The 12411-nt window shown below is 41.5% G+C and overlaps 2 protein-coding genes across 4 annotated transcripts in view; one reads left to right on the top strand and one right to left on the bottom strand.

The window, feature by feature from the left end:
* LRRIQ4 (leucine rich repeats and IQ motif containing 4) overlaps positions 1-5832 on the bottom strand; it is a 32678-nt gene extending 26846 nt beyond the window's left edge. For 2 of the 3 annotated variants that reach the window (XM_084990244.1, XM_084990246.1), the window contains exon 1: positions 5252-5832. The gene's annotated coding sequence lies outside the window, so the exon portion shown is untranslated. Of the gene's footprint in view, positions 1-3931 lie in introns of all 3 variants that reach the window. The other variant, XM_084990245.1, reaches the window with a different exon arrangement.
* A 17-nt stretch (positions 5833-5849) lies between these two features.
* The window catches only part of LRRC34 (leucine rich repeat containing 34), a 29268-nt gene continuing 22706 nt past the window's right edge, over positions 5850-12411 (top strand). Inside the window, exon 1 of the mRNA XM_021069763.2 lies at positions 5850-5978. Coding sequence (XP_020925422.2) covers positions 5882-5978 — 97 coding nt within the window. The 5' untranslated portion in view covers positions 5850-5881. The remainder of the gene's footprint in view (positions 5979-12411) is intronic.

The raw sequence follows: 12411 nt of genomic DNA, 5'->3' as shown, positions 1-12411 counted from the left end.
CATTACATAATGATCAAAGGATCAATCCAAGAAGATACAACAATTTTAAATATCTATACAACCAACACAGGTTCACCACAATATATAAGGCAACTGCTAACAACTTTAAAAGGAGAAATAGACAATAACACAATCATAGTGGGGGACTTTAACGCCCAACTTACAGCAATGGACAGATCAACCAGACAGAAAATCAATAAGGAAACACAGGCCCTGAATGAAGCATTAGACCAGATGGACTTAATAGATATTTACAGGACATTTCATCCAAAAGCAACAGAATACACATTCTTCTCAAGTGCACATGGAACATTCTCTAAGATTGATCACATCCTGGGCTACAAATCCACCCTCAGTAACTTTAAGAAAATTGAAATCATATCAAGCATCTTTTCCAACCACAATGCTATACGACTGGAAATCAACAACAAGAAAAAAACTGCCAAAAACACAAACACGTGGAGACTCAACAACATGCTACTAAACAACCAATGGATCACTGAAGAAATCAAAGAGGAAATTAAAAAATACCTAAAAGCAAATGACAACAAATATACGACACTCCAAAACCTATGGGATGCAACCAAAGCTGTTCTAAGAGGAAAGTTTATAGCAATACAAGCCCACCTCAGGAAACAAGAAAAAGCCCAAATAAACAAGCTAACTTTACATCTAAAGCAGCTTGAGGGAGAAGAACAGACAAGACCTAAAGTTAGTAGAAGGAAAGAAATCATAAAGATCAGAGCAGAAATCAATGAAATAGAAACAAAGAAAACCATGGAAAAGATCAATGAAACGAAAAGCTGGTTCTTTGAAAAGATCAACAAAATTGACAAACCCCTAGCCAGACTTAGCAAGAAAAAAAGAGAGAGGACTCAAGTCAATAAAATTAGAAATGAAAAAGGAGAAGTAACAACGGACACCACAGAAATACAAAGGATCATAAGAGACTACTACATGCAACTATATGCCAATAAAATGGAAAACCTAGAAGAAATGGACAAATTCTTAAAGTACAATCTTCCAAGACTAATCCAAAATGAAATAGAAAAGATGAATGGACCCATCACAAGAACTGAAATTGAAACTGTGATTAAAACACTTCCAACAGACAAAAGTCCAGGACCAGATGGCTTCACAGGTGAATTCCACCAAACATTTAGAGAAGAGATAACACCTCTCCTTATGAAACTATGTCAAAAAACTGCAGAGGAAGGGATACTCCCAAACTCATTCTATGAGGCCACTGTCACCCTGGTACCAAAACCAGACAAAGATACCACAAGAAAAGAAAACCACAGGCCAATTTCACTGATGAACATCGATGCAAAAATACTCAAAAAAAATACTAGCAACCTGCATCCAACAATACATTAAAAGGATTGTACATCATGATCAAGTGGGATTTATCCCAGGGATGCAAGGGTTCTTCAATATCCGCAAATCCATCAGTGTGATACACCACATTAACAAACTGAAGAACAGAAACCATATGATCCCCTCAATAGACTCAGAAAAAGCCTTTGACAAAATCCAACACCCATTTCTGATAAAAAACCCTTCAGAACGTGGGCATAACAGGAAACTACCTCAACATGATAAAGGCCATAAATGACAAACCCCCAGCAAACATCATTCTCAATGGTGAAAAGCTGAAGGAATTCCCACTGAGATCAGGAACAAGACAAGGATGTCCGCTCTCACCACTACTCTTCAACATAGTTCTGGAAGTCCTAGCCACAGCAATCAGAGAAGTAAAAGGAATCCAAATTGGAAAGGAAGAAGTAAAACTATCCCTATTTGCAGATGACATGATACTATACCTAGAGAATCCTAAAGACTCTACCAGAAATCTGCTAGAGTTTATCAATGAATTTGGCAAAGTTGCAGGATACAAAATCAATACACAGAAATCGATAGCGTTTCTATATGCTAACAATGAAAAAGCAGAAAAGGAAGCTAGGGAAGCAATCCCGTTTACCATCACATCCAAAGGAATAAAATACCTAGGAGTAAACCTACCTAAAGAGACAAAAGATTTATACTCTGAAAACTACAAGCCACTGATGAAAGAAATCAAAGATGACACAAATAGATGGAAAGATGTACCATGCTCGTGGATTGGAAGAGTTAATATTATCAAAATGACTATACTACCCAAGGCAAGCTACAGATTCAGTGCAATCCCTATCAAATTACCAAGGACATTTTTTCACAGAACAAGAACAAAATATTTTAAAGTTTGTTTGGAAGTACAAAAGACCCAGAATGGCCAAAGACATCCTGAAAAAGAAAAATGGAGCTGGAAGAATCACGCTCCCTGGCTTCAGACTATACTACAAAGCAACAGCTATCGAAACAATATGGTACTGGCACAAAGACAGAACTATAGATCAGTGGAACAGGATAGAAAGCCCAGAATTAAACCCACACACCTATAGCCAACTCATCTATGACAAAGGAGGCAAGACTATACAATGGAGAAAGGACATCTTGTTCAATAAGTGGTGCTGGGAAAACTGGAAAAGAATGAAATTAGAACACACCCTAACACCATACACAAAAATAAACTCAAAATGGATTAAAGACCTAGATACAAGACCAGATAGTATAAAACTCTTAGAGGAAAACATAGGCCAAACACTCTCTGACATACACGACAGCAACATCTCAGATCCTTCTCAGAGAATTGACAATAAAAAGAAAAATAAACAAATGGGACCTACTCAAACTTAAAAGTTTCTGCACAGCAAAGGAAACCCTAAACATATTGAAAAGACAACCCACAGAATGGGAGAAAATCTTTGCAAGTGAATCGACTGACAAGGGATTAATCTCCAAAATTTATAAACACCTTCTGCAGCTCCATACCAAAAAAACAAATAACCCCAACCAAAAATGGGCAGAAGATCTAAACAGACAATTCTCCAAAGAAGACATACAGATGGCCAAGAAACACATTAAAAGCGTCACTCATTATTAGAGAAACGCAAATCAAAACCACGATGAGGTACCACCTTACACCAGCCAGAAAGGCCAGCATCCAAAAGGCTACAAACAATAAGTGCTGGAGAGAGTGTGGAGAAAAAGCAACCCTAAAACACTGTTGGTGGGATTGTAAATTGGTGCAACCACTGTGGAAAGCAGTATGGAGATGCCTCAGAAAACTAAACATAGAACTACCATTTGATCCAGCAATCCCACTCCTGGGCAACTATCCAGAGAAAACCATGACTCGCAAAGACACATGGACTCCAATGTTCATTGCAGCACTATTTTCAATAGCCAAGACATGGAAACAACCTAAATGTCCATCAACAGAGGAGTGGATCAAGAAGAGGTGGTACATATACACAATGGAATAGTACTCATCCATTGAAAAGAATGAAATACCAGCATTTTTAGCAACATGGATGGACCTAGAAAATATCATGCTAAGTGAAGTCATCCATACAATGAGACACCAACATCAAATGCTTTCACTGACATGTGGAATCTGAAAAAAGGACAGACGGAACTTCTTTGCAGAACAGATGCTGACTCACAGACATTGAAAAACTTATGGTCTCTAGAGGAGACAGTTTGGGGGTGTGGGGGGATGTGCTTGGGCTGTGGGATGGAAATCCTGTGATCATTATACAACTACAGATGTGATAAATTCATTTGAGTAATAAAAAAAAAGGAAAGAAAACCTTGAATTTGCAAAGTGCAACAATTTACATAAATTTCCATTGTATTTACAACTGTTTACATAGCATTTACATTGTATTAGTTATTATAAGTAGTACAGGGGTAACTTTGCACAGCTTAGGTGCAAATACTATGCCTTTTATATAAGAGACTTGAGCATCCAAAATGTTGATATTAGAGTGGGTCCTGGAACCAGTTCCAGAGGATACAGAGGGATGAAGTAAAACGACAATAACCTTACCTATTCTCTTTGGTTCTGACTTCTAGCAAGCTCAGATTTAAATTAGCTCGCTCACTCTCTTGCTCGCACTCTCTCTCTCTCTCTCTCTTTCTCTTGGTTCTTGACACATAAACACGCAGTAAATCCACTCTGTTTCCTTGCAGACAGTTCGGCAATATCCTTCTCTCCTGCTCCCTAGCTCCCAATCAGGGATTGTTTTTTCCAAACTACATCCCTCTTCCATATCTGGAAATCACTGGGGGTAATGAGAAATGTTCTAATGGAAATAAGTTACACATTTGGTTGGTTTGTTTTTGGCCTTCTATTTGATACACGTTTTGACACTGTGGGCTGCAGTTCTGTGTAAATACTGTTTTTGGTTTTGTTTTGCTATGGCAGATAGGGTAGGTGCCATTTGTGTGGTTAAAGCACAGCTGTTTTTCTTTTATTCTGTCCCAACCCTGTTTGTTAGTCACTCTCTAGAACAAACGTCTGATTCTGCCCTTCTTGCTCCCATGGGAGAATATTCTTCCCTTCTCCTGGGGCAGCAATTAATGAATCCTCAACCTCTTTTTACTTTCCCCTATTTTCTTAACTCAGAATAATTTAAGGGAGGGATAGGGAAGGGCAATTGCTGAATTGTACCTACACTCACACTTTAATATTTCAGGCTACCTCTCCACTTTGTTGGTAGCACATGAGATAAATGAAAATATAATTGTCTTTTCTACCATCATCATGTTTAATATGAAGAAATACTTCTCATGATGCTTAACATCTGTGGGCTACATAGAGATTCAAGAGACCTCTGCTTTGCCTGGCCCAGTTTCTTGGCAGAGGAGTGGAATTGCCTGGTGGGGTGGCAGGAGAGAGAGAGGACTCAGACATTTTGTTTTTCACTTTTGAACTGTTTTCATAAATGGCCTGTTTTCACCGTGAGCATCTTCCTCCTACCTTTTCTCAGGCAATGAGTCTCTAGCTCCAGAGTCCTCTGCAGGGCCCTTCCATTTCCTTCTCTTTGATCTATGGCCCAAACAGGTTCTTTCCTTCCCTCCTTTCTCTTCTTCTCTCCTGGGGCCCATGTACCAAATCCTGACCATGTTACTGTAACTATCACTGGGTTCTGTCTCCTTCTCATTCCTCCTGGGCAGCTTCAGACCTCATCTTCCCTAGGTGGTGTCAAACCCATTCTCTACCAGCTGTTCTTCATGTGAGAGTGTCCAACGCCCTGCCCAGAACAGCTGTGCTTATTAGAGGATGCCCAAGACACACACACACACACACACACACACACACACACACACACACGAGTCTGTGCTCATCTGAGCAGCCCCCAAATACCTGCACGTCTCCAAAAAGCACAAGGCAGTTCTACTCTGGCAGGTTCACCCGGGTCAGTCAGGATGATACCTCCTCCAAGGAGCCTTTCCTGATGCCACCACCCCTCCACAAGGCCAACCTACAAGCCCCTTTATGTTCCCTTAGCTCTGTGCCCTTTCCGTGCTAGTGCCACTCTGCTTTTGCACCTGGCCTCCGCAGGTATGTGCACACTTTGGGGGAGCGTACTGTGTCATAATTGTCTTTGTATCCTGACCCATCAGCCGTGCCTCTAAACTTCAAAAACTTCTCCGACCCAGCAGCCGTGCCTCTAAACTTCAAAAACTTCTCCGCAAAGGAGCGGAGGTGCTCTCCTTTAGTGTGTCTTTAACCCAGGGCAGGTGACCTGGACCCAGACGGGGTGACCAAAGAGCCTCCGCGGGCACTGCCTGCTCAGTTAGGCCTCAGGAGCCAAGCGTGTATTGGCAGAGGTCGGCTCCACTGGCTAGGGCCAGCGATCAAGGTCCCAAGGTCCCAAGTTCCAAGGGTGGGTCTGCTCCAGGCCCAGTTTGCCTGCCTTCCGGGGGTGGGGCTGGCGCACGCGCGCGGTCGTCATGACAACAACGTCGCCGCCGCCGGCGGGGTGCCAAGACCATGCAACACCGAGCGGAGGCCAGGCCAGAGTCGGGGTCCATGACACCCGCCCCCGCTACGACCCCTACCCCGGTCTGGGCTGCGGCTGTCGGTAACGGTAAGAAATGGGGTGTCCTTCGGCGCCGGCCAGGGCCCAGACGAAACGCGGGAAGGGCTTCAGGGCCAGACCTATTCTTCTGAGCAGGTTTCGCGCCAGAGGTGGCCCGGAGGTCGGGTGTCCCCGGTAACCCAAGCCGTGGCCGCAACTTCTGGGCGCCTCCAAACGCTGGCAGGCTGGAGGGGAGCCCCAACATCCCAGGGCAGTTGAGCTGTCCTGGAGCACGGTAGGTTGTCCTGTGAAGTAAAGTGTGTCGTCAACTCGGAGAAGTTTGTCTGGATAAACTTCTTGGGGCCCTTCTTGGGAAGTCCCCACAGAGCAGGGCCCAGGCGGCGAGAGGGTCTGGAAACTGCACTTTGCACCTCTGTGCCACCTGTTTTTTTTGTTTTTTGGGGGGTTTCTTTCTTTTTTCTTTTTTAAGAGCCTCACCCGCTGCATATGAGGTTCCTAAGCTAGGGCTCTAAACAGAGCTGCACCTGCCGGCCTCCGCCACAGCAACGCCAGATCCCAGCAGCGTCTGCGACCTACGCCACGGCTCATGGCAACGCTGGATTCTTAACCCACTGAGCAAGACCAGGGATTGAACCCCCAATCTCATGGTTCCTAGTCGGACTCGCTTCCCCTGCACTACAAAGGGAACTCTGTTTTGGTTTTTTTTTTTTTTTTTTTCTAATGGCAGCACCTGCGGCATATGGAAGTTCCCAGGCCAGGGGAGTCAAATCAGAGATGCAACTGAGGCCCATGCCACAGCCACAGAAACACGGGATGGAGCCACATCTGTGACCTACCTGGAGCTTGCGCCAATGCCAGATCCTTAACTCGCTGAGCGAGGCCAGGGATCTGACATCCTCATGAGGACAATGTTGGGTCTTAACTCACAGAGCCACAATGGGAGCTCCCCACCTGGGTTTTAAGTATTTCTGCACTCATGAATGATCTTGTAGCAAGTTAAGCGTAGCTTGGACACCCCTTCTCTCTCCATCTTTTTCGTTTTGCACAATTGTGTGCTTGTAGCTACGAAACTGCTTCAGAAGCCTCGCGTATTCCTCACAGCACTTAAAGATGGGTATTGTTATGCTCTGCTTTTAGAGTAAGAGGAAGTTTAAGATTGAAAAAAATTTAAGTAACTTGTTCAGCATCACACAGCCGTTCCGGATGGGCGCCCAAGTCTGACTCACCCTCAATCCTTGGATTTCCCAGTACTTGACTGTTCCAGGACAGGAGGGTATTGAGAACCACCTCCGAGATGAGCTCTTGTCTAGAAATTTTGAAATGTGCTGCTAGGTGAAAATTATTTGGAATTCAGTCTTAGGTGTGGATGAAAAATGAAATCTAGGTTAGATTCTTGACATCTTCTTGTGTAATTGGTCATTCCTAGTTTTTGCTTTACTATTTGAGGACTGGTTTTCCTAATATGGATGCAGTATAGGAAATAAATTATTGGTGCCATAGAATCCTGACATACAATACTTAGGTGAATTTTAAAGAAAAGAGATAGTAACAAGAAAATATAGCTAAAGCTTTAAAATACTTTAAATCAATGGCCAGGTAATTAAATATGAATATTCTTTTTTTTTTTTTTTTTGTCTTTTTGCCTTTTCTAGGGCCGCTTCCATGGCATATGGAGATTCCCAGGCTAGGGGTTTAATTGGATCTGTAGCCACCGGCCTACGCCAGAGCCACAGCAACGCGGGATCCGAGCTGTGTCTGCAACACACAGCTCATGGCAACGCCAGATCCTTAACCCACTGAGCAAGGCCAGGGATCGAACCTGCAACCTCATGGTTCTTAGTCGGATTCGTTAACCACTGTGCCATGACGGGAACTCCTAAATATGAATATTCTTGTAAATTTCTTTAGCTACATTTAGCTTGGGCTCTGAGATTCCTTCATGCTTTCCTAAAAGCATGAATTTTCCTGGATGTGGTTTGGCCAGCTGAGATCAGGCAATGAACCTCAGAGAAGTTCTCAGGGCAATCCTACCTCTTCTCTTTGATGACGTTTAAGAACATTTAAAAATCAAAATAGAGAAACTGTGAATTTAGGCAACCAAAATGGATCCTGTTGGCCATTATGCATGTGGTTTCAGATGCATTCCTTCATCCCTGAGGACTTGAATTTCTCTGAAGTGTGTCAAACTCAAGGACACTACCCCCTGTTGTCAAAACAATATCTGCTTGTAGCTGGGCTAGCTGCAACCTTATAGTTTCAAATTTCCTCCCACCTTTGCAACTTTGTAATCATTTCAAACTCCCAACCAAATCCTTGTTTACCAACACTGTTATTTATTGCCCATTCCAATCCTAATTCTTGACAGATAATTTATGTATCCTTGTGGTTTTGTTTTTCTGCTTTTATAAGCCTCCACCATTTTGTAGTCTGGTGGAGCACAATTCAAGTGCTTCTGGAATATGTGGCTCCCAGTCTCCAGTCCTAACAAACCCCAAATAAACACCTCTGTATTTCAATCAGTTCTTCATTTCTGAACTTTTTGTTAACATTTTTAGTACCAAGGAAGGTAGTAGCCAGAGAGAGGAAAGAAATCCAGTGGAAGCCCAGCTCCAACAAGTAAATCTATTTGAGATCTACTTTGCTTTCTGTTGAGACACTAAAGTAGAATTTTTTTTTTTTTTTTGTCTTTTTAGGGCCGCTCCAGTGGCATATGGTGGTTCCCAGGCTAGGGGTCCAATTGGAGCTGTAGCCACCGGCCTATACCACAGCAACACCGGATCCTTAAGCCACTGAGCAAGGCCAGGAATCGAACCCGCAACAACCTCATGGTTACTAGTCCAGTTTGTTAACCACTGAGCTACGACTGGAACTCCTTTTTCTTTCTTTCTTTTTCTTTTTTGTATTGCATTCCATGTTAACTCTGGTCACCTAAGTCCTAAGTCTGGAGGATTTTTATCCTCCCTCTGCTCCAGGCTCAACAATTTGAGGAGTCTTTGTGCACCTGAGAGTTTTAAAGGTGCTGAGAATAGGAATCTGTTTAGCATTGTTTAATTCAGTGTTTCTCAAACTTATTTGAGAGTAAATACCATTCTATTTAGAGTGTCTTTGATTGTTTTATAATTAGTATTACAGACAACATAGTTTGGGAAATACTGTGCTGAAATATTATTTAAAAGCATGAAAATTTCCTAAAATAAATGAAAGATTTCCTAAAAAATTTTTAAATTGAAATATACTTGAATTACAATGTTGTCAGTTTCAGGTGTACAAAGTGATTCAGTTATACATATAGATATGTATACTCTTTTTCAGATTCCTTTCCATGGTATGTTATTACAAGATATTGAATATAGTTACCTGGGCTGTTTAGTAGGTCTTTGTTGTTTATCTGTTTATATAGAGTAAGTGAAAGATTTCTTATGGACATCCATCCATAAGACGAATTATGCTGCTATTAAAAATTTTCAGAGAATATCTAATGACATGGCAAAACTGTGCACAATGTTAACTGGGAAAAAAGGATAGAGAAGAAGAAAAAGGATTAAGGATCTGGCATTGTCACTGCAGTGGCTTAGGTCACTATTGTGCCTCAGGTTTGTTCCCTGGCCAGAGAACTTCCATATGCCACAGATGTGGCTGAAAAAAAAAATTTTTTTTAAATTAAAAACTATAAGAACAGTTTATTTCTTTCAATTTTAATACAAGGCTCCTCATTTTAAATCTTATTTTTCACATTTGTTTAGAAAACTCATTAGTTCATATAGTGAGGAAATCCACTCAGCAAAGGACATCTTTGAGACATGGAGACCTAGAGAAGCTGGATCCTGAAGACTTTGGGTTGAGTAGTGAGATCTCTGGGCATAGACTCTTTTTTTTTTTTTTTTTTTCCCCACTATACAGCAAGGGGATCAAGTTATCCTTACATGTATACCTTACAATTACATTTTTCCCCCACCCTTTGTTCTGTTGCAACATGAGTATCTAGACAAAGTCCTCAATGCTACTCAGCAGGATCTCCTTGTAAATCTATTCTAAGTTGTGTCTGATAAGCCCAAGCTCCCGATCCCTCCCACTCCCTCCCCCTCCCATCGGGCAGCCACAAGTCTTTTCTCCAAGTCCATCATTTTCTTTTCTGTGGAGATGTTCATTTGTGCTGGATATTAGATTCCAGTTATAAGTGATATCATATGGTATTTGTCTTTGTCTTTCTGGCTCATTTCACTCAGTATGAGATTCTCTAGCTCCATCCATGTTGCTGCAAATGGCATGATGCCATTCTTTTTGATGGCTGAGTAGTATTCCATTGTGTACATATACCACTTCTTCCTAATCCAATCCTCTGTTGATGGACATTTGGGCTGTTTCCATGTCCTGGCTCTTGTGAATAGTGCTGCAATGAACATGCGGGTGCATGTGTCTCTTTTAAGTAGAGTTTTGTCTGGATAGATGCCCAAGAGTGGGATTGTGGGGTCATATGGAAGTTCTATGTATAGATTTCTAAGGTATCTCCAAACTGTTCTCCATAGTGGCTGTACCAGTTGACATTCCCACCAGCAGTGCAGGAGGGTTCCCTTTTCTCCACAGCCCCTCCAGCACTTGTTATTTGTGGATTTATTAATGATGGCCATTCTGACTGGTGTGAGGTGGTATCTCATGGTAGTTTTGATTTGCATTTCTCTTACAATCAGCAATGCTGAGCATTTCTGCATGTGTTTGCTGGCCATCTATATATCTTCTTTGGTGAACAGTCTATTCAGGTCTTTTGCCCATTTTTCCATTGATTGATGGGCTTTTCTGCTGTTGGGTTGTATAAGTTGCTTATATATTCTAGAGATTAAGCTCTTGTCCATTGCATCATTTGAAACTATTTTCTCCCATTCTGTAAGTTGTCTTTTTGTTTTCTTTTGGGTTTCCTTTGCTATGCAAAAGCTTTTCAGTTTGATGAGGTCCCACGGGCTTATTTTTGCTCTAATTTCTATTGCTTTGGGAGACTGACCTGAGAAAGTATTCATGATGTTGATGTCAGAGGGTGTTTTGCCGATGTTCTCTTCTAGGAGTTTGATGGTGTCCTGTCGTATATTTAAGTCTTTCAGCCATTTTGAGTTTATTTTTGTGCATGGTGTGAGGGTGTGTTCTAGTTTCATTTCTTTGCATGCAGCTGTCCAGGTTTCCCAGCAATGCTTGCTGAATAGACTTTCTTTTTCCCATTTGATGTTCTTGCCTCCCTTGTCAAAGATTATTTGACCATAGGTGTCAGGGTTTATTTCCGGGTTCTCTATTCTGTTCCATTGGTCTGTCTGTCTGTTTTGATACCAGCACCACACTGTTTTGATGACTGTGGCTTTGTAGTATTTCTTGAAGTCTGGGAGAGTTATGCCTCCTGCTTGGTTTTTGTTTCTCAGGATTGCTGTGGCGATTCTGGGTCTTTTGTGGTTGCATATAAATGTTTGGATTGTTTGTTCTAGTTCTGTGAAAAATGTCATGGGTCATTTGATAGGGATTGCATTGAATCTGTAGATTGCTTTGGGTAGTATGGCCATTTTTACAATATTGATTTTCCCAATCCAGGAACATGGAATATCTTTCCATTTCTTTACATCTTCTTTGATTTCTTTGATTAAAGTTCTATAGTTCTCCTACCATTTGACCCAGCAATCCCACTCCTGGGCATCTATCCAGGGAAAACCATGACTCGCAAAGACACATGGACTCCAATGTTCATTGCAGCACTACTTTCAATAGCCAAGACATGGAAACAACCTAAATGTCCATCGACAGAGGAGTGGATCAAGAAGAGGTGGTACATATACACAATGGAATAGTACTCAGCCATCAAAAAGAACGAAATACCAGCATTTTTAGCAACATGAATGGACCTAGAAACTATCATGCTAAGTGAAGTCATCCATACAATGAGACACCAACATCAAATGCTTTCACTGATATGTGGAATCTGAAAAAAGGACAGACGGAACTTCTTTGCAGAACAGATGCTGACTCACAGACGTTGAAAAACTTATGGTCTCTGGAGGAGACAGTTTGGGGGTGTGGGGGGATGTGCTTGGGCTGTGGGATGGAAATCCTGTGAAATCATATTGTTATGATCATTATACAACTACAGATGTGATAAATTCATTTGAGTAATAAAAAATAAAGAAAGAAAGAAAGAATAAAGTTTTATAGTTCTCGGCATATAAATCCTTTACCTCTTTGGTCAGGTGTATTCCGAGGTATTTGATTTTGTGAGGTGCAATTTTAAAAGGTATTGTATTTTTGTATTCCTTTTCTAATATTTCATTGCTGGTATAGAGAAATGCAACTGACTTCTGAATGTTAATCTTATATCCCGCTACTTTGCTGAATTTATTAATCAGTTCAAGTAGTTTTGGGGTTGAGTCCTTAGGGTTTTCTATGTATGGTATCATGTTGTCTGCATACAGTGACAGTTTTATCTCTTCTCTTCCTATTTGGATGCCTTTTA

This window comes from Sus scrofa, chromosome 13, assembly GCF_054392235.1.
Source record: "Sus scrofa isolate SSC_HxYL_T2T_F1_AM1 chromosome 13, Sscrofa_HxYL_maternal_Yorkshire_Landrace_v2.0, whole genome shotgun sequence".
Classification (NCBI taxonomy): domain Eukaryota; kingdom Metazoa; phylum Chordata; class Mammalia; order Artiodactyla; family Suidae; genus Sus; species Sus scrofa.
The sequence above is the reverse complement of the archived record's forward strand: the minus strand, read 5'-3'. Positions and strand labels throughout refer to the sequence as shown.